The 27,871-nt window shown below is 53.3% G+C and overlaps 1 protein-coding gene across 1 annotated transcript; it reads left to right on the top strand.

The window, feature by feature from the left end:
- Positions 1-1,245: 1,245 nt before the first annotated feature.
- Positions 1,246-11,923, top strand: ALDH4A1 (aldehyde dehydrogenase 4 family member A1). The gene is made up of 15 exons (XM_069874450.1): positions 1,246-1,303; positions 2,478-2,571; positions 2,859-2,951; positions 3,045-3,092; positions 3,610-3,765; positions 4,684-4,833; positions 4,948-5,022; positions 7,079-7,266; positions 8,049-8,122; positions 8,634-8,830; positions 9,207-9,254; positions 9,627-9,779; positions 10,690-10,811; positions 11,402-11,520; positions 11,642-11,923. The coding sequence occupies exons 1-15, from the start codon at positions 1,278-1,280 to the stop codon at positions 11,752-11,754; spliced, it is 1,656 nt and encodes a 551-aa protein (XP_069730551.1). The 5' UTR covers positions 1,246-1,277; the 3' UTR covers positions 11,755-11,923.
- The last annotated feature ends 15,948 nt before the right edge of the window (positions 11,924-27,871 follow it).

Genomic DNA, 27,871 nt, shown 5'->3' with positions numbered 1-27,871 from the left:
TTATCACAGAATTCTTTGGTTTGGAAGGGACCTCAAAACCCATCCCGTTCCAAACAAGACTCAGATTCACCAGGTTGGAAAAGACCCCTTGGATCATTGAGTCTAACCAGTCCTTTCAACCGCTAACCCATGTCCCTCAGCGCCTCATCCACCCATCCCTTAAACCCCTCCAGGGAAGGGGACTCAACCCCCTCCCTGGGCAGCCTCTGCCAGGGACCAATGACCCTTTCCATGAAATATTTTTTCCTAATGTTGATCCTGAACCTCCCCTGGTGGAGCTTGAGGCCATTCCCTCTCGTCCTGTCCCCTGTCCCTTGGGAGAAGAGCCCGGCTCCCTCCTCTCCACAACCTCCTTTCAGGGAGTTGGAGAGAGCAATGAGGTCTCCCCTCAGCCTCCTCTTCTCCAGGATAAACACCCCCAGCTCTCTCAGCCGCTCCTCTTGTTCTCCAGCCCCCTCACCAGCTTCGTTGCTCTTCTCTGGACTCGCTCCAGAGCCTCAACATCCTTCTTGTGGTGAGGGGCCCAGAACTGACCCCAGGATTCGAGGAGCGGTCTCACCAGGGCCGAGTCCAGAGGGAGAAGAACCTCCCTGGCCCTGCTGGCCACGCTGTTTCTGATCCAAGCCAAGATGCCATTGGCCTTCTTGGCCACCTGGGCCCCTGCTGGCTCATGTTCAGTCGCTGTCACCAACACCCCCAGGTCCTTCTCCTCCAGGCACTTTCCAACCAGACTCCTCCTAGTCTGGAGCTGCTCAGGGTTGTTGTGCCCCAAGTGCAGGACCCGGCATTTGGCCCTGTTAAACCTCACGCCATTTATCTCCCCTCTCTCAGCTGGAAACCATTCCCCTCGTCCTTTCCCTGCCCTCCGTGAGCAAGAGCCGCCCCCCACCCCTCCCGCAGCCCCCTCCAGCGCTGGAAGCTGCTCTCCCCCCCATTCCTGCCCCTTTCCTCCGGGGGCTCTTTAATTCCTCCAATCGCTTCCAGCGCCCCCGCCACCTCCCACGTGCCCGCCGCCCGGGCGATACCACCGCACCGGGGGGGGGGGGGGGGGGGCGGGGCGGGCAGCACCTCGGGACACCGCACTCGCACCGAGGTCGAGGAGGGGGGACCGCCCCGCCCCCCCGAGCCTATTCATGGGGCCGCCCCGGCCGCGGCGCGCCCGCTCCACCCCCCCCGGTTTGTTTGCTGTTTCATGCAATGGTATCGTCCAGCCCGCCCCGCCCCCCCCCCCCACCCGGTGCGTTGGGCGCGGCCGCGGGTCGGGGCGCGGGGCCGCGATGTGGCGGGCGCTGCGGGGCGGCGGGTGAGCGCGGGCCCGGCCCCTCGAGCCTCCCCGGGGCCCCACAGGCCCCCCTGTCCCTTCCCCTCGCCCCGGCCCTATCCCTGTCACTTCCCTTTTTACTTTCTTCTTTCCTGTCCCTTTTCCCCCGTCCCTCTCCCTTTTCCCCTCTCCCTTTTCCCCTTTTCCCCTCTCCCTGCACCTGCCCCTTTCTTCTTCCCTTTTCCCTCGTCCCTGTCCTTTTTCCGTTGTTGCTTTTCCCTGTCCCTTCCTCTTCCCCTGCCCTTTTCTCCGTCTCCTTCCCCCGAGGGTCCTTTCCCTCCCTTCTCCTCCATCCCCTGCCCCTGGGGTACCTGTCCCTTTCCTTTTCCCTTCTCGTCCATACCCTGCTCTGAGGTCCCTTTCCCTGTCCCTTTCCCTTTCCCACCCCCGAGGGTCCCTTCCCTCCCTTCTCCATCCCCTGCCCCTGGGGTACCTGTCCCTTTCCTTTTCCCATCTCCTCCCCCGAGGGTCCCTTCCCCCCTCCCCGTCCCCCTTCCTTTGCTCCCCCCCAGTCCCTCCGAACAGTCCCTGTCCCCGCTCCCCCTCCCTGCAGCCCCCCCCGAGCCGTGGGGTTGGGGGCTCAGGGGCTGCTTTATGCGTGGTTTTTATTTGCTTTTGCTGTCCCGGCCCTCCCTTTGCTCAGCACCTTCCCTGCTGCCAAGTCCTCGCTGTTCATCCCCGTCTTTGTGGGTTTTGCCCCCCTTTTTTGCTGCAGCGTTGCCCAAATGGGCAATTTAGGGCAGTCTAACGCTGATGTGGGGCTGGGAAAGGCCTTAACCCAAAGGTGCCAAGGTCCAAGTGCTCACTGGAGAGTGGCCAGCCCGGCTTTTGCCCCTGTACCATGGACTTTGCCAGGAGCTGGTGGCACGTTGGAGCAAACCTCCTTAATTAGGAGCTTGCCCTGCAAATCCCTTTTTCAGCAGCATTTCATAGCACAGAGCAGGGAGAGCCGGATGGGAGCTGCATCCAGACTCGACTCCCAGCTCTGGCATTGTCAGCTGATGGGGTGGAGTGCAGGGTTGATAATGCGGTGCCGTGGGTGGTTTGACCAGGGAGCGTGGTGTGAAGTGATAAAACACATGTTACCTGGAGCTTAGGGCATGGAGGGAAGGAAGAAGCCTGGGGGAATTCAACATCTGCCTGTCTCCTCTCCCAGGCGGAGATGGCAGCATCGCCTGGCTACCCAGGTGACCAATGAGCCCATCCTTGAGTTTAAGCCTGGGAGCCCTGAGCGAGCAGCACTTCAGAAGGTACCGTGGCAGGGAACAGCTCTTGGGGCCATTAAGCTCTCAGTTTGTGCTTCTGGTTCTGGGTGGGAAGAAGCCCCGTCCTGCCCAGCACCTCCTCCTTCCCTTTGGGACAGCTGGAGTTGTCCCTGCTGTCCCTCGGCCTGCGGGCAGACCATTCCCAGGGGAGTGAAGGAAGCTTGTCCCCAGGTTTCCCTTTGTTCCTGGGGCTGGTGGGGGGGATGGATGGAGAGGGGGTAGCTGAGGGAGGTCTACGTGTGTGGCTCCCACAACCAACCTCTTCTCCTCAGGCACTTGCTGACCTGAAGGGCAAGACAGAAGCCATCCCTTGTGTGATAGGGGGAGAAGAGGTGTGGACGCCGACAGTGCGGTACCAGCTGTCGGTGAGTTTGAGAGAAAACTCTTCTTCCTTTAGGAAGCAGGGGTATGCACCCAGTAGGAGGGAGCTCTCTCGAGCTGATAACTTCTCTTTTCAGCCATTCAACCATGAGCACAAGGTGGCCAAGTACTGCTACGCTGACAAGGTGAGCATGCCTGGCTGCTTTTGCTCTTCTTTTTGTCTTTTCCAAGAGGGGAAGAAGTAGTCTCACAGCGGGACTTGTACTTTGAGATTGGTGGTGGGAAGTCTGGGTAAAATACAAGTCACTGCTCATATTGTGGGTATGAGGCTCCAGGGGCAAGTGTGGGTGTTCTGAGTCCCAGGGGTCCTGGAACAAAAAAGCTTGATCCAGTGGAATGTGTCCAATGGGGGTTGGAACTAGATGGGCTTTGAGGTCCCTTTCAACCCAAACTATTCAATGATTCTATGAAATCGGTACCAGGAGCTGCAAATTTGGGGTTCTGATAGGAAGGTGGCTGCTGTGGTTTGTGCCTGTGGATGACTGGCTGCTTGCTGTCCCCTCTGACCTGGTGATGGAGGCGTGATTGGAACCTGATGAGGTTCCTCTCTGCCCAACTGCCTGTCCAGGTCTCACTGAATGGCAGCACAGCCTCATAGCTGCTGCATTCCCTCCTTGCTGCCTTTCCCCTTCTCTTCTGCAGGAGCTCATTAACAAAGCCATTAATGCTGCTTTGGCAGTGAGGAAGGAATGGGACCTGAAACCTGTCCAGGACCGGGCTCAGATCTTCCTGAAGGCGGCTGACATGCTGAGTGGCCCGAGGCGAGCAGAAGTGCTGGCCAAAACCATGGTTGGGCAGGTCAGTGGGATGCAGGATTGATCCAGCAGATCACTGGGGTGTGCAGGAGGGAATGTGGGGAGTCAGGAGGTGGGGAAGCATGGCAGGAAGAGCTGCTAGGGTACTTGGTGGTGGTGGTGGGAATGTCCGTAATGTTGGAAGTGCCTGTACTGCGAGGGGATACAGAATGATCCCTTATTGAGCAAAAAGGGATGTGAAGCTGAGAGTGTCATGAGACCAGGATCAGCTGGTGTGGAGAGCTGTAATTATTAGGGTTAACCCTTTTGAAATGCCCCAGTGGCCGTGGCTTTCCTAGGGGAGGCACTGAAAGACACTGAGGGAACATGGAGCGATGTCATGTCCCCTGGCATGCGTACAGGCTGCTTTGGCTCTGCTTGGTGCAGAGGAGATGGGGGCTTGCTAGAGGCCATGCTCCTTCAGAAGTGAGTGAGTGGTCTGCGTGGAAAAGCCAACCCACAAAGCACATCTGGATCACACCATGGTGGGGTGGTAAGGGCCCTTTGGAGCTCATCCAGTCCCACCGTAGTTACAGCAGGGGCACCTCCAGCAGTGGCACAGGCACACGTCTGGGTGGGTTGAATCCCTCTGGAGAAGGAGACTCCACACGTTTCCTGGGCAGCCAGTTCCAGGGCTCCACCACCATCACAGGAATGAAGTGCTGGCTCATAGTCAGCTTGTTGTCCACCAGAACTCCCAGGTCCACCTCCACAAAGCTGCTTCCCACTTGGTCAGACCCCAACCCATACTGGTGCGTGGGGTTTTTCTTCCCCAGGTGCAAGATTCCGCACTTGCCTTTGTTGAATTTTATTGAATTCCTCTCGGGGCCGTCCAGGTCTCACTGAATGGCAGCACAGACTCCCAGCAGCTGCATTCCCCCTCTCCTTGCCCTCCCCTCAGTGTTTTTCCCTTTCCCGGCAGGGTAAAACAGTCATCCAGGCAGAAATCGATGCTGCTGCGGAGCTGATCGACTTTTTCCGATTCAATGCCAAGTACGCGCTGGAGCTGGAGGGCAGCCAGCCTATCAGTGTGGATGTCAGCACTAACAGCATGGTCTACAGGGGGCTGGAGGTGAAGGACCGTCCCTCTCCTTCTGCAGCTCCTTTCTTGCCCCAGGCTGCAGTGTCACACCATGCTGAGAGGGGCACCATGCTCCCATCACTCCCTTTCCTCTCCTGCTTGCAGGGTTTCGTGGCAGCCGTCTCTCCCTTCAACTTCACAGCCATTGGCGGCAACCTGGCAGGAGCGCCGGCGCTGATGGTGAGTGTGGTGGGGGTTTTGGATGGACCAGGGATGGAGAGGAGAGTCCGGAGGAAGGCTGGGAGCAGGACCTGGTCTTTCCCAGGCTGCAGTTTGTCTGGTTTGGGATCTGCAAGGAGTGAATTTGGCGTCGCTCGTTCTCTGGTGCTGTCGATAGGACAGATCGGAGGTCCTGCTGGTCCCCTTGAATTCAGTCAGCTGTCTTGCAGTTAGATTCAAATGTCTTTAACTGGAACAGGTTGCCCAGAGCAGTGGTGGCTGCCCCATCCCTGGAGGGGTTCCAGGCCAGGTTGGATGGGGCTTGGAGCCCCTGATCCAGTGGGAGGTGTCCCTGCCCATGCCAGGGGGTTAGAACTGGGTGGGCTTTGAGGTCTCTTCCAACCCAGACCATTCTGTGATTTAGCACTGAGCTGGGGTTCTGCAGACCTGAAAGATGGTCCAAAAAGTCAAAGTAAACAGCATTTCTGTACATGTCACATCCCAATGTCCAGTGCAGGGAGAACCTGTCTTTGCAGATTAGGTTTTGGGGAGAGGCTTTAATAACCTGATGAGTTTGAGCTGTGAATAATGAATTTTTTGTTGCACTGGGGAAAGAAACACAAAATTGTCCTGTGCTCTTCACTAACTGGGCTCAGATTCCATCCTGGCTGCAAAGTTCAGCCGCAGTGCCCTGTGTTGGAGGTGGAAGAGGCTGTGGGAAGGGAGAACACCGAGCTTTTCATTTGGGGATGTCATATTGTAAAAGCCATTTTCAAGGTGAAGCACTCGATCCTATCTGTTTTGTAGGGGAGGACTGGGGAGAAACAAGGAAGAGAGGGGAGCTAACGCAGAGCAAGAAAGGTTTTTGGGGAGAGAGACACATTCCTCTCACCCCAGGATTTGGGGATGGTCCTTGGCTTTGTGGCATTTGGTGATGAGGTCGTTGCAGAGCGAGCAGATGTTGCTGGGCTGGGAGGTCCAGGTGAACTGTTGTGAGCCTCCTGCAGTGCATCCACCTCTCTCTCCTTGAGCGTGATGATAAATTCCCACCAGGCTGCTGCAATGTGATGGAATCCTCCAGCTTGCCCTGGGCCTGGGGCACGAAGGAGCAGGGCAGCAGCGGGGCACTTGAAAAGCTCAGCAGCAGGGGATACCTGGAATTAAATTTAGGAGAAAATGGTACTTAATAGGTGGATATTAATTAGAGCCCCTGCATTTTAGTCCCCACAGTGTGCTTCCCAGGGGATTAAACATTGCTCTTGTCTAAATAGCTGGAGAGATCCATGCAGTTAATGTCATTGCAGCATCAGGAGCAGGAATTTCCTTGGCAATGGAGCAGTTGCTGCTTCCAGTACCCGTGCTGCTGGGCATCCTGTCTCCAACCGTGGCCTGAGATAGATTTCCCAGTTGCTTGGAGGGATTAGTTGGCGGGATGGGGAGGAGCTTTGCCTGCATTGCAAGTCCCTGGAAAGCAGAGACAGAGTCCAAAAATCCCTCTCCTGCTCCCTGGGGCGGTCACCTTCTTGCACAGCTGCGTATGGTGGGGATCAAGCAGTGGGACAGTGACGCAGGGATGGCGCCCGTGGCCTGGAGCCAAAGGGGTGGGTGCCTCCGCTAGCATTTTAGGGCTGTGTTTTCCAGCCAATTGTGCTGTTCGCCTGTGCACGATTAATCTGGGTGTGGGGTTTTATTTCACTGCTTTGGCTGGCACAGTCACCCGCTGGGTCCTGGGCATACCCAGTGGAAGCGCTTCCAGTGTCATAAGCATGTTTCTTAGCAGCACATGTCCTATTTCCCTATTTCCGTGGTTCACAGCTCCTCTTAGGGAAGGCAAAACTGTGTCCCCCACATGGGAGGGGGTGAAAAGGGGAGATTTTTGTGCCTTAAGCTGACAAGTGGGATCACAGTACTGTTCAAAACCAGAGTAAAAAGTAGGTGTGAATTGCCCAAATATGCCGGTGCTTCAATCCATCTGCTGTGGGCTGTGGGGACGGACTTTGTCCAGAATATTGAAGCATTGATTACCCATGTTTGGGCTGAAGCTGTTCCTCCTGTGCTGATTTTTTCTCTCCTGTAGGGAAACGTGGTCCTGTGGAAGCCCAGCGACACTGCTCTGCTCTCCAGCTATGCTGTCTACAAGATCCTTCTCGAAGCCGGGCTCCCTCCCAACGTTGTGCAGTTTGTGCCGTCGGATGGACCTGTGTTTGGAGATGTTGTCACGAGCTCTGAGCACTTCTGCGGGCTCAATTTCACCGGCAGTGTGCCGTATGTTGGGGAGAGAAGTGGTGGGGGGGTAGAGGGGCGAGGAGCCCCTGACTGAAATGATGCTGGGTGCTCATCTGCAGGTCCTGTGAACGTGTAGGACAGCGCTGAGTAGGGTAGGAGGCAGCAAACAGCCATCCTTACACAATGTCATTAAGGTAGGGTGTCAAAACTGATGAAAAAGGGTTTCTTGCTACAGGAAGTGCATTTCAGTCATAGAATCATAGGATGGTTTGGGTTGAAAAGGACCTCAAAGCCCATCCAGTTCCAACCCTCTGCCGTGGGCAAGGACACCTCCCACTGGATCAGGGGCTCCAAGCCCCATCCAACCTGGCCTTGAACCCCTCCAGGGATGGGGCAGGCACCACTGCTCTGCGCAACCTGGGCCAGGGCCTCCCCACCCTCACAGCAAACCATTTCTTCCTAAGATCTCATCTCAATCTGCCTTCTTTCAGCTAAAACCTTATTAGCATTTTTATTGTTTTGCACTCAAAAATATTGGTTTGTCACTGCAAGGACTGAAGGGAAGGTGGAAGACCAGAAACTTCTGCTCCTGTGTCTTCCCTATGACACTGCAACAGTTTCTTATTTTTAAAACTAGGAGGGTTGTTCTGTAGTGCCACTGCTTTGATACCTCGGGTGTCATTCTCAGCTGACATCTCTTCCATTTGCAGACCATCCCGTCCTTTGGGATGGACACAGGGTCCCCTTCAGATGTGTTTTTTCCAAGTGCCAGACCTGTGCAAAGCAAGAGTGTACTAACCAGCTCTTCCATTCTCTTCTAGGACTTTCAAGAGGCTCTGGAAGCAGGTATCCGAAAACTTGGATCGCTATCGCAATTTCCCACGCCTGGCTGGAGGTGACTGCTGCTTCTTGCACCTTTTTTTGATGGGGAGGCCATGCAAGAGTGAGGGTAGAGTGATGGCTGGGATTCCTCTCCTTGTAAGCAGAGAGCAAATGATGCTGTACCTTGTATCCTGTGCACTCTCTTGTGTCAGAAGCGGAAAGCTCGTTTGTCTGGATGCGCTGGGTGTTTGGAAGAGCTTATGGCAGTGGCTCCCACCAGCACAACATGGTGGGGAGCTGTCACTTGGGTGGGTAGGGGTGACGCTCTGAAGTTGCAGAGCCTCCACGCTGAGTTTGGGAACTCGAGTTGGTCCCTTTTCCACCAGTTTTGTACCTGTGTCAGCTCTGGGGTTGTGCTCCCTGGGATTGTGCTGTTGTCCCTGTTCCCCAAGGAACTGTGGACCAGGCAGGGCAAGCATTGGTCAAGCTCTTTGCATGGACCTGGCCGTGGCTAATGTGTTTTGGAGGTGGTGCAGCCCTGACAAACCCTCATTTGCCCCCTTCCCTTCCTCTTCCGGCACCAGAGTGTGGCGGGAAGAACTTCCACCTGGTTCACAGCTCGGCTGACGTGGCCAGCGTGGTGAACGGGACCCTGCGCTCGGCCTTCGAGTACGGTGGCCAAAAATGCTCGGCTTGCTCCCGCCTCTACGCCCCGGACTCACTGTGGCCCCAGATCAAAGAGAAACTGCTGGAGGAGCACGGGAAGATCAAAGTGGGAGACGTGAGTGGAGCTGCCGGGCTGCTGAAGGGCTTTGCGGCTCAGCGGGTGGTTGATGGGATTAGAGACTGCGGTAACTGGCTACTAATTCCTATTGAACTCAGCTTTTTATCCACTGGTTCTCCCCACCACCGCCCCTCTACCCCCCTTCATCTTTTTTAGTGATTAGAAATTAACTTGTAGCCAGCGTCTGCAGGAAGGATTGCGTGAGTCGCTGAGTGCTGCGGACTAATTGAAAAGGGGTAGCTTGCACCCTCAAACAGAGCTGTGTTCTGAGCAGGGGGAAGTGTTAGTTGGGGAACTTCAGCTCCTTCTAATTTCAGAGGTAGCTTTTTGGCATGGTATGCACTTACATTGTCTCCTTTCTGGCTTCCTACAGCCCGCCCAGGACTTCGGGACGTTTTTCTCTGCGGTGATTGATGACAAGGTGAGCTCATCTCTCCCATTTCTACTCCAGTGAGGAGGTAACACCACCAGGATTTCATTAGTGTTAGGTTAAATGGGTTTTATTGCTTACAGCAAACTATGAACACCAGTGATTAGTTAAGCTGATTAGCAGCCCTCTTTTGCTCCCTCCTGGAGTATTGCATGTCTTAGTCACTGCCCCTCTTGAAAAGTGGGTTATTTTGATGAGAAACTCTCATACAAAAAGTTCAGAGTGCCTGGGGCTGGATTTCCAGCTCCCACTCTTCCTTCTGAGCTAGAAGAGCAGTGTGGACCTAAAAGACATTGCCAAAACCTCCTTTTAAACCCCCAAACTCACACTTTTTTTTTTTTTTTTATTATCTCATGTTCTCAGTCTTTTGCACGGATAAAGAAATGGATTGAGCACGCCAAGAAATCGTCCAACCTCACTATCCTGGCAGGAGGTGGCTGCGATGACAGCGTCGGGTACTTCATTGAGCCCTGCATTGTGGAGAGCAAAGACCCCCAGGATCCCATCATGAAAGAGGTGAGAGCAGCTTGCAGGGACGGGGCAGGAAAGGTGCAAAAGGGGCTGCAGTCCCTATTCTGAGGCGTCTGCTGGACGTGTAGAGAGGAGTTCAGCAGTGCTGTACATTAAGTCGGTGCAGGGATCATCGCATTAATGAATTGAGAGCAGCCCTTAGGAAAAGGGCTTGGGTTGCTGGTGGATGAGAAGCGCGACATAGGCTGGTGAAGTGCACTTCCAGCCCAGAAAGCAGCCGTGTCCTGGGCTGCATTCAAAGCAGTGGGACCACCAGGGCGAGGGAGGGGATTCTGCCCCTCTGCTCTGCTCTCGTAAGACTCCACCTGGAGCCCTGCTTCCAGTTCTGGAGTCCTTAGCAGAGGAAGGACATGGAGCTGTTGGAGTGAGTCCAGAGGAGGCCACAGAGATGATCGAGGGGTGGAGCACCTCTGCTACGAGGCCAGGCTGAGAGAGTTGGGGTTGTTCAGCCTGGAGAAGAGGAGGCCATGGGGAGACCTCTAGAGCAGCTTCCAGTACTGAAAGGGGCTCCAGGAAGCTGGGGAGGGGCTCTTGATCAGGGAGTGCAGGGATAGGATGAGGGGGAACGGTTTTGACCTACAAGAGGGGCAATTGAGATGAGATCTTAAGGGGAAATATTTTCTTGTGTGGGTGGGGAGGCCCTGGCCCAGAGCAGTGGTGGCTGCCCCATCCCTGGAGGGGTTCAAGGCCAAGTTGGCTGGGGCTTGGAGCCCCTGATCCAGTGGGAGGTGTCCCTGCCCATGGAGGGGAGGGTGGAACTGCATGGGCTCTGGGATCCGTTCCAACCCAAACTGCTCCATGATCACCGTTTTAGCTAATTGGGTGCTGAAGCACTCCCCACTTAATTTTGGAGGCTGTCCCTGCTGAGTGATTAATTTTTTTTTCCTCTGTACAGGAAATTTTTGGCCCGGTCCTGACTGTTTACGTCTACCCGGAGAAGCGATACAAGGAGGTCCTGGAGCTGATAGACACTAGCACGGCCTATGGCCTCACGGGGGCAATCTTCGCCCAGGAGAAGTGAGTGCCAAAAACCTGCTCTGCCTTGCGCATCCCCAGCCAGTGAAGATGCTTCTCCCCTTCTGGGGTGAGCTGCTGTCTTGCTTCTCTCCAAACCCCTGTGCTGTGTGGTGAGCGGGGGAAGAGTATTTCCTGCACGCCCTCCTCATCAGGAGGATCAGCCCTCCTGATCAGCCCTCCCTCTGCTCAGGAGGAAAGGGGACGCATCTAAGGTGTTTTCTCAGCCCAAAAATGCTTTTTTTAGTGGGAAACTATCCCAAAGGTGATGTTTGTACAGTACGGGAGGATGCGTCCCCAGCCCTCTTAGCCCTCCTTCTGCTTGAGAGCAGCATAACTTCAAAGGTGAATGTCCTTAAGTTATTATTACCTTCGTTTTATAACAATAAAAAGAAAAACGAACTAAAAGAATACAAAATGAGGATAATTTGAGTATCCACAACTCATTTCTGTGTGTATTAAACAACGTGCAGTCCAGAAAAGAAACACGAAGACGCTTTTTGCACATATTTAATTGCTACAGAAGAGTAGAGGCCTCTGCACGAATGTTTGCTGTTGGTGGCATGGTCACAGCCTCTTCTGTCCCTCCTTAGGAGAATCATTGATGAAGCCAGGAAGCTTCTGCGCAACGCGGCCGGCAATTTCTACATCAATGATAAGTCGACGGGCGCCGTTGTGGCTCAGCAGCCCTTCGGAGGCTCCCGCATCTCAGGTGAGATGACAAACTGCTTTCTGGAGTCAATTTTTACCTGCGTGGCTGTGTGCCAAGCTGCATCCCGCTCTGGGGAAGCCTCTTATCATCCATCTCAGTGCTTCTTTTCTGTCTGAAACAGGCACCAATGACAAACCTGGTGGCCCCCACTACATCCTGCGCTGGACCTCTCCTCAGGCCATCAAAGAAACACACGTGCCGCTGACGGACTGGCGCTACGCCTACATGCAGTGATGCCTTCTCCCCAGCGCTGCACCAGTACTACTGATCCTCAACGCACAGAGTGGCTTCACAGCTACAACCTTCAAAAAGCACTTACTCTACTGAGCTTTAACCCAACAAGCTTAGGGTTTGTTTTTAACGAAAAATTGTATTATTAAATTGGTAACTGAATGAAGAAAAAGTCTGTGGTTTTCTTTGTGTGAGCATCACAGAGTCATGGAATGGTTGGGGGAGGGACCCTTGATCAGGGAGTGCAGGGGCAGGATGGAGGGGAACAGTTTTCAGCTGAAAGAGGGGAGATTGAGGTGAGATCTTAAGGAGAAATGTTTTCTTGTGAGGGTGGGGAGGCCCTGGCCCAAGCTGCCCGGAGAAGTGGCGTCTGCTCCATCCCTGGAGGTGTTCAAGGTCAGGCTGGATGGGGCTTGGAGCAACCGGATCCAGTGGAAGAGTCCCAGTCCACGGCACAGGGGGTGGAACTGGGTGGGTTCTTAAGATGCTTTCCACCTCAAACCATTCCAGGAGGCTGGGCTTCACCATCAGCAAGTTCTCACTTGCTGGGTCCTGTAATACAACCAGGTAAAAGTATTTTGGACACGAAGAGTTACATCCTTCCAGGATCGTGTCTAATTTAGAAATGTATACATTTGTAACACCTACAATTAATAACCATTCAATTAGCAGGATTTGCAGACAAGAGTGGCTGACCTTGTTAAGGTTGTAATGGTATCGATCTTGTCTGTGCCTGGGCTGGTGTTTGGTGTGCAGGTCATGAACAAGCTGTGTTAATGCCTGTGAATCCTGGCTTAACTGGGAAAACTGGCGATAAAATAAATTACAAAAACCTTTGTGTTCTTTTAGGAATTATTTCTTCAAATTGTTGCTGAATAGAGAGCTTGATCGAGCGTGCATTCAGTAACTTAGTGTGTGTAACGTGATAAGAAAAGATGGGAACAATAATACTGTTCAGCCTGGCAGCTCTCCTCTTTGGTACCCAAGTGCAGGTACGCTGCTTCCTGCTGCTGCACCCAATGCCAAGCAGTCCTTGTGTATGTTAATTATTTCTTTTAACCCCCATGTCTCTGTAGCTGTAGCATTTAAGGCTTTGCCAGTGACTGTGCAGGACATTGCAGCTGCCACAGCTCTGTCTCTACAGCCACTCACACTGCAGAGCCTCCCACAATCAACCTTTGGCTGCCCTTCTCGCCACACACTCATCTCAAAGGAGATAAAAAAAAAAAAGTAAACCATTCCTGCTCTGTATTTTCTGCTAAAAGTAAGACTCTGCCTTTGCATTAGGATGGGAGAGGCAGGAACAATTGAGTAGGAGCCTAATTCATTGGCATCCAGGGTCCTACACAGCAGCCTCGTGCTTCGCACCGTGAGGGCATGCGAGAGCCCCACGTAGCTCTAAAAAAAACTGATGTCACAGCAGGAAAAAAAGGACCAAATCCACCCTGACCTCAGGGATGGCCTCCCAGCCCCTGGTCCGGGTGAGATCACAGCCACCTCCCATTGAGCCAGGTCACCTCCTGCCACTCATCTTGGAATAAGTCCCCCGCAAAGCCCCCCGAACCGTTCCAGAGAGGCCCATCAGCTCATTTAAATCTCATTAAGGGTTCTACCTCTCTGGGAAGCCTGGTGATCCAGAGAGCCACAGCCAAGGTGGTGTGTGCTCGTTCAAGCTGCTGCTACCTTTGGCTCACGCCTTTTATGACTTAAGGCCAGAGTTTCAAGTGGATTTTTAGCCTTAACTCAGAATTTCATGGCTTTTGTGGCTTTAAATCAGTCCCCTAATGCTATTTAACCAGTTGGCTTTTTGAAGCTGATAAATGCTTTGGCAGGAGTTTGGGAGAGGCAGGGGCTTTTGCAGAGCCCCCTGGCTGCTCCCCTGCTTGTGCAGATGCTCCTGGACCTCTCTGCCCTCCACCAGTATGGGTAAAATGAACCCGAAGGGAGGGAGGGTGGGGAAAGGGGTTTTGCAGAGACCCTGGGTGCCCCCCTGCCTGCTCAGGTGCTCCCAGACCTCTGCCCTGCACAGGAATGGGGAAGGTGAACCTGCAAGGAGGGAGGGATGCAGAAAGGGGCTGGGGAGAGAGTAGGAGCTCTGTATAATCCTAGGAGCAACAGGCTTGGAGAATCTCTGGTCAATCCCATTCCCGTGCACAGCTGGAGCTGGGTTGGCTCTTAGTGGTCCCCACTGCATCCCCGAAGCACTGGGCTCTCCATCCTTGGAGCTGGGAGCCGGGTGGGAGGCTGAGTGAGATTCTCTCTAGGAAGTGGCAGATTTTCCCCTCCGATAACACACAGCTCCACGTGCTTCCCGTTAGTGACCTGGGCTGCGGCTAATTGGCAGATCAAACTTTCTGATGTCCCGTGGCAGGTACGTCATTAGGAGAGTCCAGAGTGAGTACAACAGATCTTGGATGGAGCCCAACCGCCTTCCCTCAGCACCCTGGGCCACACAGGGATGTTAATGCAAACCACCTGGAGAAGCTCAGGAGCTGAAGGATGACCAGGCAGACACGAGGAGCTTGTGGCCAGAGGACCAAGTCTCAGCTTGAAAGGAAAGCGAGGCAGCGCGGACCTGTTCATCCATGGATAAATGAGAGAGACAGGCAGCACACTCTGCAATAGAGGGATCAGCACAGGAACAGCCCCTTCTTCTTTAGCACTGAGCAGGGATGCTGCTGGCTTTCTGGATGGTTTGAAAATTCCCCGGATTTCCTATTAAAATAGGACAGGCAGTGACCTTGGGGATGCAACTGCTGCCCCAGTATGAGCTGCACCAATTCAGGTTTGTTTTTTTTTAAAAGGGAAATTTTCATAGAATCATATGATCATGGAATGGTTTGGGTGGGAAGAGACCTCAAAGCCCATCCAGTCCCACCCCTCCCATGGGCAGGGACACCTCCCACTGGATCAGGGAGTCCAAGCCCCATCCAACCTGGCCTTGAACCCCTCCAGGGATGGGGCAGCCACCCCTGCTTTGGGCAGCCTGGGCCAGGGCCTCCCCACCCTCACAGTAAAACATTTCTCCCTAAGATCTCATCTCAATCTCCCCTCTTTCAGCTGAAAAATGTTCCCCCTTGTCTGCACTCCCTGATCCAGAGCCCCTCCCCAGCTTTCCTGGAGCCCCTTTCAGCACTGGAAGCTGCTCTAAGGTCTCCCCACAGCCTTCTCTTCTCCAAGCTGAATAACCCCAACTCTCTCAGCCTGGCCTCATACGGGAGGAGCTCCAGCCCTCAGCTCCATCGTCTCCATGGCCTCCTCTGGACCCTTTCCAACAGTTCCATCTCCTTCTTATGTTTGGGACTTGAGAACTGGACACTGGGCTCCAGGTGGGGTCTCACCAGAGGAGCTGCTCCCACGGCTCTGGATGCCGCCCAGCACATGCTTGGCTTTCTGGGCTGTGAACACTCGTTGCTGGGTCATGTTGAGTTTCTTACCCGCCAGCACCTCAAGTCCAAAAAAAAGGCCCAGCTTTACAAATCCCCTTGTTGGAAAACTTCCTGAGGCTGAAATCCATTTGGACCTTCCAGTGCCATTGCGGGGGATGTCTCTTTGCAATCCCCATGTCATAGAATCACAGAATCACAGAATCATAGAATCACCAGGTTGGAAGAGACCCACCGGATCATCGAGTCCAACCATTCCCATCAATCACTAACCCATGTCCCTCAGCACCTCATCCACCTGTCCCTTAAACCCCTCCAGGGAAGGGGACTCAACCCCCTCCCTGAGCAGCCTCTGACAGTGCCCAATCACCCTTTCCGTGAAAAATTTTTTCCTGATGTCCAGCCTAAATCTCCCCTGGTGGAGCTTGAGGCCATTCCATGTCCCCACTGCCTGGGCTTGCAGGCAGGGATGCTGCTATTTATGGGATGCATCTCCTGCCCAGTATAGAAGCAGAAACCACTACATTAGGGCCCCCAAAACACGCTCCCTTGCCTCGCCAGACAGGGCTTTATGGTCCTGGGGCTGCAACAGCCTCGCATCACCTGTTCCACCTCTGATCTTGGGGTGCAGCCTGTGTCTTTCTACTCGGAAAAAAAAAAAAGGATGATAAGGAGAAAAGAGACACAGGGTGTTAGTAAGGGAGGAGAACCACAATGCAAGGGAGAGCCAGAAAACCCGAGATCCTGAGCAGACAGTTTTCTAGAGTGATGGAGACCCCTTTGTCCTGGTTTTTCTCCCCTTCTGCCTTACATTATTTCTTCCTTCTCGTCGTTTCTGCCTGAGGCTTCGCCTCCTCTGTCCTTCTGTGCTTTGTGGCTTTGGGAGCAGAGGAATGCTCAGAGCTCCGGGGAGGAGAGGTTTGCAGTACAAGGATTTAGCAGCAGATGGTGGTCTTTATCCCGTTCTCCACAGACAGGGAAAACCAGAGGGTCCACAGCTCCCACCAGGCTGGAGATGCTCATCCATAGGCGCTTGGGACTGGGTTGGGAGACACGAGGGTGGGTTTGAACCTCTAGAGTGAAAGGAGAGAGTCGCAGGGTTCAGCTCGAGAGCCAGATTTTCCCACAGTGTGGATGGGAGAAAGCGAGCACAGAAACCCCGACCAGCAAGAGGAGGGAGAGGGTTTGAGCGTGTCAGCCCCATTCAACAAACAAGCTGGGGCTTTAAGGGCTGTAGCACTCCCTATTCCCTCCAAAAATGCTGCAAAGCTACCAGGAGTCTTCTAATTTTTAACATTTTTGCTAAAGCCCCGGGTCCTGGAGTCATGAGAATACAGCAGGATGTCAGCTTCCAGCTAAAATAAACAAAGAGGGGATTCACATCCCTCAGGCTAAAGCTGCAAAGATGTGATTCCCCTTCCTGGGGCCAGAAGGAAATCCTGGGAAGCAAATAAAGAGACTGGGAGGCAGAAAGCCCTCACACCCCAATCTCTCTGGCCACGCTGCTCACCGAGCAATTAAAAGTTGCAGGATACACCCCTCCAGAAGAGAGCACCCTCCTTCCCAGGGCATTTAAGGACACCTGGTCCCCTTCCTCCAGGCTTGGATGCCTCTTCTTGACCCCCAGAGGCACGGGCTGGCCCTGGGGCACCTCACTGGGAGCTCAGCAGCTCTGGCGGGGAGAAGATTGGACCAAGCCCAGCATTTCTCACTTTACCCCAGGGAGGCCTTGTCTGGGAGCTTGAATTATTTTGGAGCCAAGCTGCTTGAGAAGAGGAACAGGTGAAGGCGGCCGCCACGGCCGCCAGCAGAGCCCGGCTCGGCGTCTCCTTCCTCCTCTGGCTCTCCGGGGAACCCCCCCCAGAGATAAATTACTCACTGTTGTCTGACAGCCTTGAGGTTTGGCTCGAGAGGGGAAAAAAAAATTGGGGTTTCTGGCAGCAGCAGGGAACCACAGCGAAGTTGGCCCAGGGAGGCTTGGGATTAGGAGCAAATTTTTTGCATCTGCCAAGTGGCTCCCTTGCAGCCCTTCCTGCGCCAGCTGCATCTTCCACCGCCTCCAACCCCTCCTTGGCGTGGGCAAATGGGCCCTGAGGGATGGGGAGGCTGGGGGCAGGATGAGGCACAGTTTTCCACCTCAAGCCGGGAGGTTTGCACAGCCTCAGCCCCATCCCGTGGGGCTGATCTTGATCTGCTCCACACCACGACAGCCCATCCAAAGGCTCGACCCTGCCCTTTCCCCTCAGATGTGGACACCAGCCCGTGAACGGCACTGTCCTCGTGTCTGGCCTCCGAATGTCATCATCATCATCCCCATGTGAGATCCCACCTGGAGCCCTGTGTCCAGTTCTGGAATGCCCAGCATAAAAAAGGAGATGGAAGTGTTTAAATGGGTCCAGAGGAGGCCATGAAGATGCTCTGAGGGCTGGAGCACCTCTGTGATGAGGACAGGCTGAGAGAGTTGGTGTTGTTCAGCTCGGAGAAGAGAAGGCTCTCAGGAGACTTTAGAGCAGCTTCCAGTACTGAAAGAGGCTCCAGGAAAGCTGGGGAGGGGCTTTTTACAGGGGTCTGGAGTGATAGGACAAGCTTGAAGATAGATTAGACATTAAGAAGAAATTCTTCACACTGAGGGTGGGGAGGCCCTGGCCCAGGCTGCCCAGAGCAGGGGTGGCTGCCCCATCCCTGGAGAGGTTCAAGGCCAGGCTGGATGGGGCTTGGAGCCCCTGATCCAGTGGGAGGTGTCCCTGCCCATGGCAGGGGTGGGACTGGATGGGCTTTGAGATCCCTTCCAACCCAACCCATTCTATGATTCTATGTGCCTCTGGACTGAAGCAAAGCAGGAACCTTATCTCCACGGCTGCAGGGATGGGAGGTTTTTCCCTTGCATCACCATTTCTTCACACTCAGAGGTCTCCTAAACCCATCATCCCTCTCTTGGAGTGGGTTATCCCCCAAATCCTGCTTCTGTCCCTACAACCAGGCTCAGCACCAGTCCTCGCAGAGCACCCTCCCCACTTCGCAGCCCTTCACAGCACATCCCCCCCCTCCCCAGCCCTCCGTTTGGGTGCTTAAAATGTATCTGCAGTACCATCTCAGCTGCTATTTTCCATCCTTCAGCGATAAAGCATCTGTGTGTACACAGCACCCAGAAAATTACTCACAAAAAGCTGCTTCCTCCTGCAGATTTCCACACATCCCCCCCCATACCATTTATTAATATTATCACAGAGACAGCCCCTCTCTGGTGCCATTTTCCTTTAAGATTTTTCTCCCTCACCCCACCCTTTGGTTTTTTCTCACCCCCACCCTGCATCACGATCGCCGATTTGAGATCACAAACCTGACATTTCGGTGCCTGCTTCACAGTGCCAGGCGGGCAAAACTGCCGGGGACAATCGATTTTCCCCGCATCGTCTACCGATGCCATCCAAAACATTTAATCAACACGAGATCAACCCTTCCGGCAGCTCCCCGCTCGCTTTTTTTTCCCAGCGCATGGAAATACGCAACACCCTAAAAGTGAGCGATGCCAGGAGCAGGAGTTGGAGCTGGGTGGGAGCATCCCTGCTCCAGGAGAGTGGGAAAGGGAAAGGGTCAGCCCAGGGCCAACCGAGGGAGCGGGGCTCAGCGAGGAGATGTGTTCCCCCTTGACAGACAAACTAGTGTCTGCTGGGATGGCTGTGGGACCAGTCTGCCTCACCTCCAGCATCGCAGAACAGCGAGGGTCGCAGGCTGAGGGAGTTGGGGTTGTTCAGCCTGGAGAAGAGAATGCTGCATGCGGGGAGAGCGTAGAGCAACTTCCAGAGCTGAAGGGGCTCCAGGAAAGCTGGGGAGGGGCTTTTTACAAGGTCCTGGAGGGGGAATGGCTTTAAATTGGAAGGGGAGAAGATTTAGATTAGACATTAGGAAGCAATTCCTCACAATGAGGGAGCCCCGGTTAGCCAGAGCAGTGGTGACCGCTCCATCCCTGGAGGTGTTCAAGGCCGGGCTGGATGGGACTTGGAGCCCCTGATCCAGCAGGAGGGGACAGGCACCCATGGCACAGGGTGGATTTGATGGGCTCTGAGGTCCCTTCTAACCCAAACCATTCTATGACTCTATGAAATAGTGCAAGCAAAAGGGATCCTATCCTGGTGCCTACCTAAAAGCACATGGCAGAGTCTGGGGGCTTGTAGGGAACATGATTAACTTGATTTTGGGGTCCCAGAGAGATTTGCTGGGTAAAAAACTTCTCTGAGCTTCAGAGGGTGCTGCCTGGGCCTTAGGTGCCAGAGCTGAGTGCTTGGGTGAGGTCTCTGCCACCGGGCTGGGTGCAGTGAATGCATCTATAGCAGGGTCTGCATTCACAGCTGTATCTTCAAACCCTTCCTGCAGGGATTTCCTTCTTATGCAAGGATGTGGAGGTGTTGGCATCCCATGTAGGGGCTGGGGATTTTGAGGCACAGCATCAGGAGTGAGCCTGGGAAATAACCAACCCCCTTGGCCAATAACGAGGCAGCAATGGGGCTTCCCAGTCCTCTAATGGTTGGACTCGATGACCCGGTGGATTCTCTTCTTGGTTATTCTATGATTCTGTGATTCTATGATTCTATGATTCTATGATTCTATGATTCTATGATTCTACTCCCACCGTTGGCCCGTGGGCAGTGGTGGGCACGCGAGGGGACTCTGTGAAAGGGTAAAAGCCAGAAATCTGGGGCTGAGATCACCACGCAGTGATGACAGCCCCACGTTTTCCTTGCATGGCCTCTGCATCCCCTGCTCCTCTGCACCCACACAAACTTGGGGTCCATAGTGGAGCAAGCTGAGGAGGGGGCAGAGGTGGTGATTGCGGGGGGCATGTGGCTTCAAGTAAACCCCACAGACATCAATCCATGGGGGAAACACACAGGCAAGGAGGGGAGCACCAAAGTGACACCTGTCCCCCAAGAATGCCTGTCCCCCTCCCTCTCCTGTCACGCCTGGCCCTAACCCAGGCCTGGAGACAGCTGTGTCTGCCCCCGGCCACGCTGACGTCCCCCCCTTGCCTTGGCCAACAGGTCCTGCTCCAAGTGTTTGCAGGGGCAGATGTGGAAGAGACACCCACGCTCCCCTTAACTCTCTGCTTGCAGAGGAGGAACCTTCGCCCTCCGCTTGCAGAGCAGCTCCAGGTAGTATTTAGCTGCTGAGCAGAAATTCTTCAGCAAGGGTGCAAAGCAGGGTGGTTCCTGCACACAAACCCTGCTGTAGGGGAAAAGGCGCCGTGATTCCAGGCTGCTGTCACCATCTGAGCACTGCAATCTGTAAATTCCCACAAAGAAAAGGCCCCAGCCAACTGGTATCGTGGAATAGCTCCAACGTTCCCCCACCAGCTGCCCCAAATCCAGCTGTGAGCTTTGTTTTCTCAGCCTCAAGACTCTGTTGCTGGTGCCTCAAAGCAAGAAACAAAAATAGGTGGAAGGAGGGAAGGAAGCAAGCAAACTCCAGCTGGAGACCCAGAAATGTGCCTGTTCCCCTCACCTCTGCCTCCTTTGCAGCTCTTCCCTGGGTAGTTGCTGCCTCTTAGGGGTTACACATCAACACCACCCAGCAAAACAAGCCCCAGGGTGGTCTGGCTATGCCTAAAACGGATGCTGGCATCAAGATAGCTGTACTGGTGTCCTCTAACAGCTAATTCCTCCCCTCCCGGTAACACCCCTGGGTTTGTACACCAGCACTTCTGTGGCTTGTTACATTCAACATTTTCCTCTGCACTCAATGGGTTTGCTAATAGCTTGTAGGATGTATACCAGGATGCAGCTACCACTACAGCTGCTGGGAACACCACTGGGATGGCCCTGGGATTGAATGGGATGGCAGCTTTCCACAGCAGCCTGACTGGCACCCCCAATTGCTGCGACGCGTGTTGGAGAGAAGGGTTTCCTTCACTGGATCCTGTGACACAGGGCTGGACATCTCAAAACCTTCCCTGAGCTGCAGCTAATGGCTTGAGGCTGACAAGAATGTCATGATGTTCAAGCCCCAGAGAGATGCTGCTCCTCTTTCGTCCTCCATCCCTGTCTGGGTAACAAGTGGGACAACCACAACTGGTCCCAGCTTGCTGCTGGATTTGTGAGGAGGGATAGAATGTCAGCTGGCTGCGCCCTTGAAAATGTGATCCCCTCTGGGCCGATCTGCCTAATGTTTTCACTGGAACCATCAATCAGTGCAGGAGACACGATCATATTTTATAGCCAGAGCTGCTTGTGAAACTCAAGCTGGGCATGGCAGCTTGCTTGGAAGGGGAAGGCAATGCCTGGACCTGTCTTTAACCCCTTGTGATGGTCCTTTGAGCTACAATTCTGCAGTGGCCTCGCCTACTCTGCATGTGTGATTCCTCCCCTCCTCTCTCCTCAGCATCTGATGCTGCAGATGCAGCACAAGGCGTTGTTCAACAAGACTGCAAACTCTCCTTCCACTCCCAAGAAGCTCCACAACACAAGCAGGCACCACGCAGAGAAGCTCTGGCTTCAGAAAGTTTATCTTGGTGTCCCGATCCCTTTGTTTCCCCTCTCACTGGGGAGCTTGCTCCTGGCCATAGCCCCACTGCGATGCTGTTCTCTGGGAATTGCTCTGGTGGCTTCGGTTACACTTGCCCAGGAACAAATCAGCTCTCCCTGACGGGCGAGTATCCTCCCTGCAGGGGAAAGAGGAGCTTTGCTGTTAAGATGAGGGGCATTCGGGAGGCCTCAAGAATGCTCTTACAGCCCAGTCATGTCAGGCTGATGGATTGCTGATAGAAAATTAGATTTCCAAACCTGGAAGCAGTCCTAAGTGTTGGAGAAATGAGAGCTTGCACAGAGAATGAATGCATGCAAGGAGGAGGGCTTGGCTGAGGTGGAGACAAGCCCCTGGGAAGGATCTGGGGCAGCCAAACGCAGGGATGCTGGGTGCCTGCTCCCCACAGTGCATCCCAGACGCAAGGAGATGCAACGTGCGATGGATGCACCAGGCGCTGGCTGCCGTGTATTTCCAGAACACAGAGCAGCTGCAGCGATGGGAAGTAGAGCCTAGAGTACACGTACATCCTCATGGAGTGCAGCAATTCACTAAACTGGATTTTTGAGGGGCTGACATGGATGAAGGGTTGAACCACATGGACCCATCCCTTCTTCAGCATCAGGGCTCCCCAAGCTGTGGTGCTTGAGGATACCAAGGTCTCCTGGGCACAGCCTCACCCGCCCTTCTCGGGATGCCAAAAGCATCTGAGATTTGACAGGCTGAGAGAGTTGGGGTTGTTGTTCAGCCTGGAGAAGAGAAGGCTCTGGGGAGACCTTAGAGCAGCTTCCAGTGCTGAAAGGGGCTCCAGGAAAGCTCAGGCGGGGCTTTTTATAAAGGCACGGAGTGATGGGATGAGGGGAACAGCTTTAAATTTGAAGGGGGAAGATTTAGATTAGACAAAAAAAAAAAAATCTTCATGATGAGGGTGGGGAGGCCCTGGCCCAGGTTGCCCAGAGCAGGGGTGGCTGCCCCATCCCTGGAGGGGTTCAAGGCCAGGTTGGATGGGGCTTGGAGCCCCTGATCCAGCGGAGGTGTCCCTGCTCATGGCAGGGGTGGGACTGGATGGGCTTTGAGGTCCCTTCCAACCCAAACCATTCTGTGATTCTATGATTTGCACCCCCTGTGCGTGCCAGGCCATGCAGCCACTGTATTCGCAATGAGATTTCGCTAGCAAACGGTGGATTAGAAATGAATAAATATGTTGAAGGAAGAAATTGAATGCACACCGAGGAGACGAGCTGGAAGCCGTTTCCACGCTATCAAAAATAGGAACTAGCTGATTAAATCAGGCCTGATTTCCAAGAAGCTGACTGCAGGACTGTGCAGTCTTGCACCCAAACATGCTGAGGGCTTGCAAAGTCACAAGTTAGTGGCTTGGGGAGCAGAGGGGGGAAGCGATGGTGGGGGAATCAGCTAAAACCCCAATGCTGACCTACTCATAGAATCATGGAATGGTTTGGGATGGAAGGGACCTCAAAGCCCATCCAGTTCCAACACTTGCATGGACACCTCCCACTGGATCAGGGGCTCCAAGCCCCATCCAACCTGGCCTTGAACCCCTCCAGGGATGGGGCAGCCACCACTGCTCTGGGCAGCCTGGGCCAGGGCCTCCCCACCCTCACAGCAAAACATTTCTCCCCAAGATCTCATCTTAATCTCCCCTTTTTCAGCTGAAAAACAGAGGACCTAGGAACTAAGAGGTCTAGTCTCCACCATAATAAAATATTGCTGGCTACAGCCAAGCTGCTGTTCTCTGCCCCGTCTCACAACTTTTGGTGCTGTCCTGCTTCCATCTTGCATAAGGCTAAAAAAGGGGGTTTAACATCAAGCAGATAAAATGCTCTTGGACCAGAGTTTCTTGTTCCCAGTTGAGGGGCAGAGGCTAGGAAGGAGGAAAGACAGTAGAAGGAAGTGAAGGGATTGTCTTTTCTTTCTACTTTTGTTACTAAAATGGGAACTGCCTGGCTTTTTTTTCCCAGCTGGTGTGTTTTGAGTCCCTTGGAGGACGTAGGTGCCCACCGAGCCCCTGAATCCTGAGTAGGATGTGATCCACATCAAGCAGCGTGGCTTGGTATCCACTCCTGGACCAAAACTCCCTGCTGTCTCTGAGCATCCCTGGCTCCAAATGATATGGTAGCAGGGCTGATTTACTACTGCCCAGGCTGCAGGAAAGGCTATAATTCCTCAGTAACACCTGCATTTATGGTCTGCTCAGCCAGGCTGCCTCTCCCACTTGTCAGCTCCTTTTAACCGCAGCTGATAACTTGTCAGAGCCTCCTGATATTGTTTTTTCTCCGAGATGGGCAATGTGGTGAGCAGCTGCATGCGGGGAAGGTCTCATCTTTCTGCTCCAGCCAGGGAGAGCCTGTTCGTAACCTCTCCAGCTCCCGGTTTCATTACGAATACTAAGACTTTGGCACAAGTTCAGACTCTCCCTCCTGGCCAGGGCTGGGGGGGAAGCCAGCTGTGATGCCTTCTCACAGCCTGGGAAAATAGTTTAGGGCTCTGTTTTTCCCTGAGAGCCCTGAAATTCGAGTGGCCAGCCTCTTGCTCCCCCCTTCCGCTGCATCCTTCTCCCCTTTGTTCCCCCCCCCTTTTTCTCACCCCAGCCTCCACAGCCCTTGGTGCAAATTAAGGACTCTTCCTCCTCATTAGGGGTGAGATCAGGCCACTCAGCCCATAGCCTACAAGTGGCCTCAGTGACCATTACCTAGTTTCCCTAGAAATATTAACCCATTCCGTCCCTGCTCCTTTATTTTTGGGAGAGTAATTCCAGCCATTCCAAGATATTCCTTCAAATCACACTCTCCTTTTCCATTTCAGTGCAACCATCCCCATCTGGTGAAGCTGAGGGTTTTACTGCTGCTGTACATGGGTCCTGCACCTCTCTAGAGCTGCGGCTCCAAAGCAACAAGCCCACATCTGCAAGCATCCAAGACTTCCCAATTAATAATTAAATCTATCAATGCATCTCAGTCTCAAATAGTATCTTTCTGTTTGCCCATGATAGACGAAAATGCTATTTTCCCCCATTTTATAGATAAGGAATTGAGGTGCAAAGGAATTTCATGCATTCCCAGTAGAGTAGAGAGGAGCAAATGGATAGGAATCTAATTTCTACAGCTACCCAGAACCACTATTTTACCACTGAGTAACTCCCCCAACACATCACAGACTGTGATTTCTGTAGTTCAGCCATGAAACCATAGTGCAAAGCCATGTATCATCCCAGCAGAGTCAAGTATTGTCCCATCAATGGCCACCAGTGTTGCTGTTTTCAAACTGGTTTCCCCAGTTTTGCAAATATTTGGCACCACACACAGGCGATGGATGATTCTGTGGAAAAAAAGGCCATGCAAAAGGACTGCCTACGCAGCAGAGACCTTCAAAACATCTGTCAGCACCTCCAGGTGATGCTTTGCTATGTCTGTGTTTGAGCAAAATAATACTTTAATGCTATTTGCCCAACAAAACACCCAGTTCTCTCCCAAATCAGAATAGTGATGGTTTACACCCCCTTTTGCATCCCAAAAAGCTGTAGTACAAGAGGCAGTCGACAGCCAGTGTATGGAAATTAAGCCTCTTCATGCAGACACCGCATTAATTCCTGCCCAGGGTGCACCTAGCATCAAGAGAGAAGAGTGGCTGCATCCCACTAGTGTGGACAATTGGATGGAGGATATTGCTCGAGCAGTTTGGGAAGGAAATGTGAGTGGTAGCAACACAAGTTTTACTAAGATAATGCACCTCCTCTTCCTCCTGTTTTCTCCTCTTCTTTGTTCTGCAGGAGGGAGGCAGCTGCCCAAGGGGCTGGGGTTCTCTCCAGGTCAGTACCTTCTTTCCAGCAGGGACTGCTGGCTGCACACCTCAGTTCCACATAGTGGATGATTTAGATTAGTGATTTGTCACAACCCCTTCTGCTGAAATTGTGTTTCAACCACAGGAAAGACAGACAGATGTAAAACCTCACTCATATGGGTTTGATGTGAGGTTGGATTGACAACCGTATGGAGATTGGGGTTTGATTTGGGTTCAATCACAGCTGAGAACCTTCATCCCAGAATTGTGACCCAACACAATCACTGTATTTGGTGGTGGGGACAGAAATGGGCAGGAAGGGTTTCAGAGCAGGAAATCCAGACTTCAAGATAAAGTTTGAGTCCCTCAGACAGCCTCACACCAGACTGAGTCTCAATTTGCCAACTATCACTCAAACCAAGTTGCTTGAAGTTTGGCCTAAAGAAACGTGTGAGAGGCTCACAGATGCTGCAGTGAAGCCGTTCTCCTGCCTGCAGTCAGATGAGTTTCATGGATTTAGGGAAAATGAGATCTTGTACATTTTCCTCCAAAGGGAGGATGCCAGCGCTCCTAAACCACCCAGGCTGGGCTGGATGCCTCCTTCTCCCTCCTCCTGGCAGGGATGCCAGGGGCAGGGCAGCAGTGGTGGGACCCTATCTGGGACACGGCCGTTCTGCTTAATCTCGACAATAGGAGGAGGCAGCTTTTAACAGCTATAAAATGCAACAGGGATCAGAGCCGTGATGCTCTCACCAGCTCCCTCTGCCACCCTGACACAAGCCATTTATTTATTAACTTCTCCCCTTGCCTTCCTTCTGTCTGTCTGCTGCTGGGGAGAGGCAGAAAGGGGACAAGACTGAAGGGATGCCACTGAACTGCCCCAAAAGGAGGAATCTGCTCCCACTTTTCATAGAATCGTAGAATCATGGAAGTTCGAAAAAACCTCTCAGCTCACCCAGTCCAACTCACAGCCCAACCCTGCCGTGCCTGCTAAACCATGTCCCAAAAGGCCACAGTCAGATGTTTTCTGAACCTCTCCAGGGATGGAGACTCCATCACTGTCATGGGCAGCCTCTTCCAGGGCTTGACCACTTTTCAGTATAGAATTTTTTCTAAATATCAAATCTAAACCTCCCTTGGTGCAACTTGAGGCCATTTCCTCTAATTCAATTGCTTGGGAGAAGAGCCCAATACCCACCTCACCACGACCTCCTTTCTCGGAGCTGCAGAGAACCATGAGATCTCCCCTCAGCCTCCTCTTCTCCAGGCTAAACAGCCCCAAGGACCTCAGCTGGTCCTCATAACATTTGTTCTCTACACCCTTCACCAGCTCAGTTGCCCTCCTCTGAACATGCTCCAGCAGCTCAATGTCTTTCTTGTACTTTTGACCTATTCAACAGACAAAACCCCAGACAACCCAGTTTGTCCCCTCTTCTCCTCCACAGCTTACCTGCTAGAGGGAGCGGGATAAAGGTAGCAGGATGCTGTGAAGGCCAGTGGGCTGAGCTCAGCTTGGGAGTGGTGGTTTGGGAAAGATTTACATTCCTCTTCATTGCATTTAATTGCATTTACACCGCAGCACCACCACCAGGAATAGAAGAACCCAATGATGACCTGAAGCCCATCCCCTTCTCTTGTCAGAGGAGAAGTCTTTGCACTTCTCTCTGTGGACAAGGGAGAGAAATCGGGTTAGAAGATGGAAATGGCCAGTTTGGGGAGATAGAACCAAAGGGTTGCACTTGTGACTTGCAGAATACGAGAGCAAATGTTTCTGTTTCTCACAATTTTGGGCTGGAAGCCCAATCTCCCACCTGAGGATGCACTCTGGCCAGCACCAGCTTCAGGCCCGCTGTTGCTTTCCCTTGGTTGCTCACATTTAGGAACACCCAGCTACCCATTTTGGATTGACCTCTCCACCATGGAGGGGCAAGTATGCTCCTAATCATGACACCTTGCAGCCCCATATTCCCCTCTTTTACAAAAATTTAATGTCAGGGTGACTCAGAGATAAATGATAGGACAAGAGGAAATGGCCTGAACTTGCACCAGGGGAGGTTTAGATTGGATATTAGGAAAAATTGCCCACTGACAGAGTGGTGAAACCCTGGCAGAAGCTGCCCAGAGCAGTGGTGGAGTCTCCATCCATGGAGGGGTTCAGAAAATGTGCGGCTGTGTCACTTGGGGACATGGTTTAGCAGGCATAGTGGGGTTGGGCTGATGGCTGGACTGGATGAGCTTCAAGGTCTTTTTCAACCTTAACAATTCTATGACTCCAATAGCTGGTGCACGTTAACCTCAAGGAAGGCAGAAATTAGGCCATCAAGCAGCCCTGTCCCTGTGTATTTTGCTGCAGGTTGCTCTCTCTATCCTGAGCGACGTGTTTTCCCAGTCCTGCACACCTGGAGTAAGGGGGTTGG

This window comes from Phaenicophaeus curvirostris, chromosome 22 (genome assembly GCF_032191515.1).
Source record: "Phaenicophaeus curvirostris isolate KB17595 chromosome 22, BPBGC_Pcur_1.0, whole genome shotgun sequence".
NCBI lineage: Eukaryota > Metazoa > Chordata > Aves > Cuculiformes > Cuculidae > Phaenicophaeus > Phaenicophaeus curvirostris.
The sequence above is the reverse complement of the archived record's forward strand: the minus strand, read 5'-3'. Positions and strand labels throughout refer to the sequence as shown.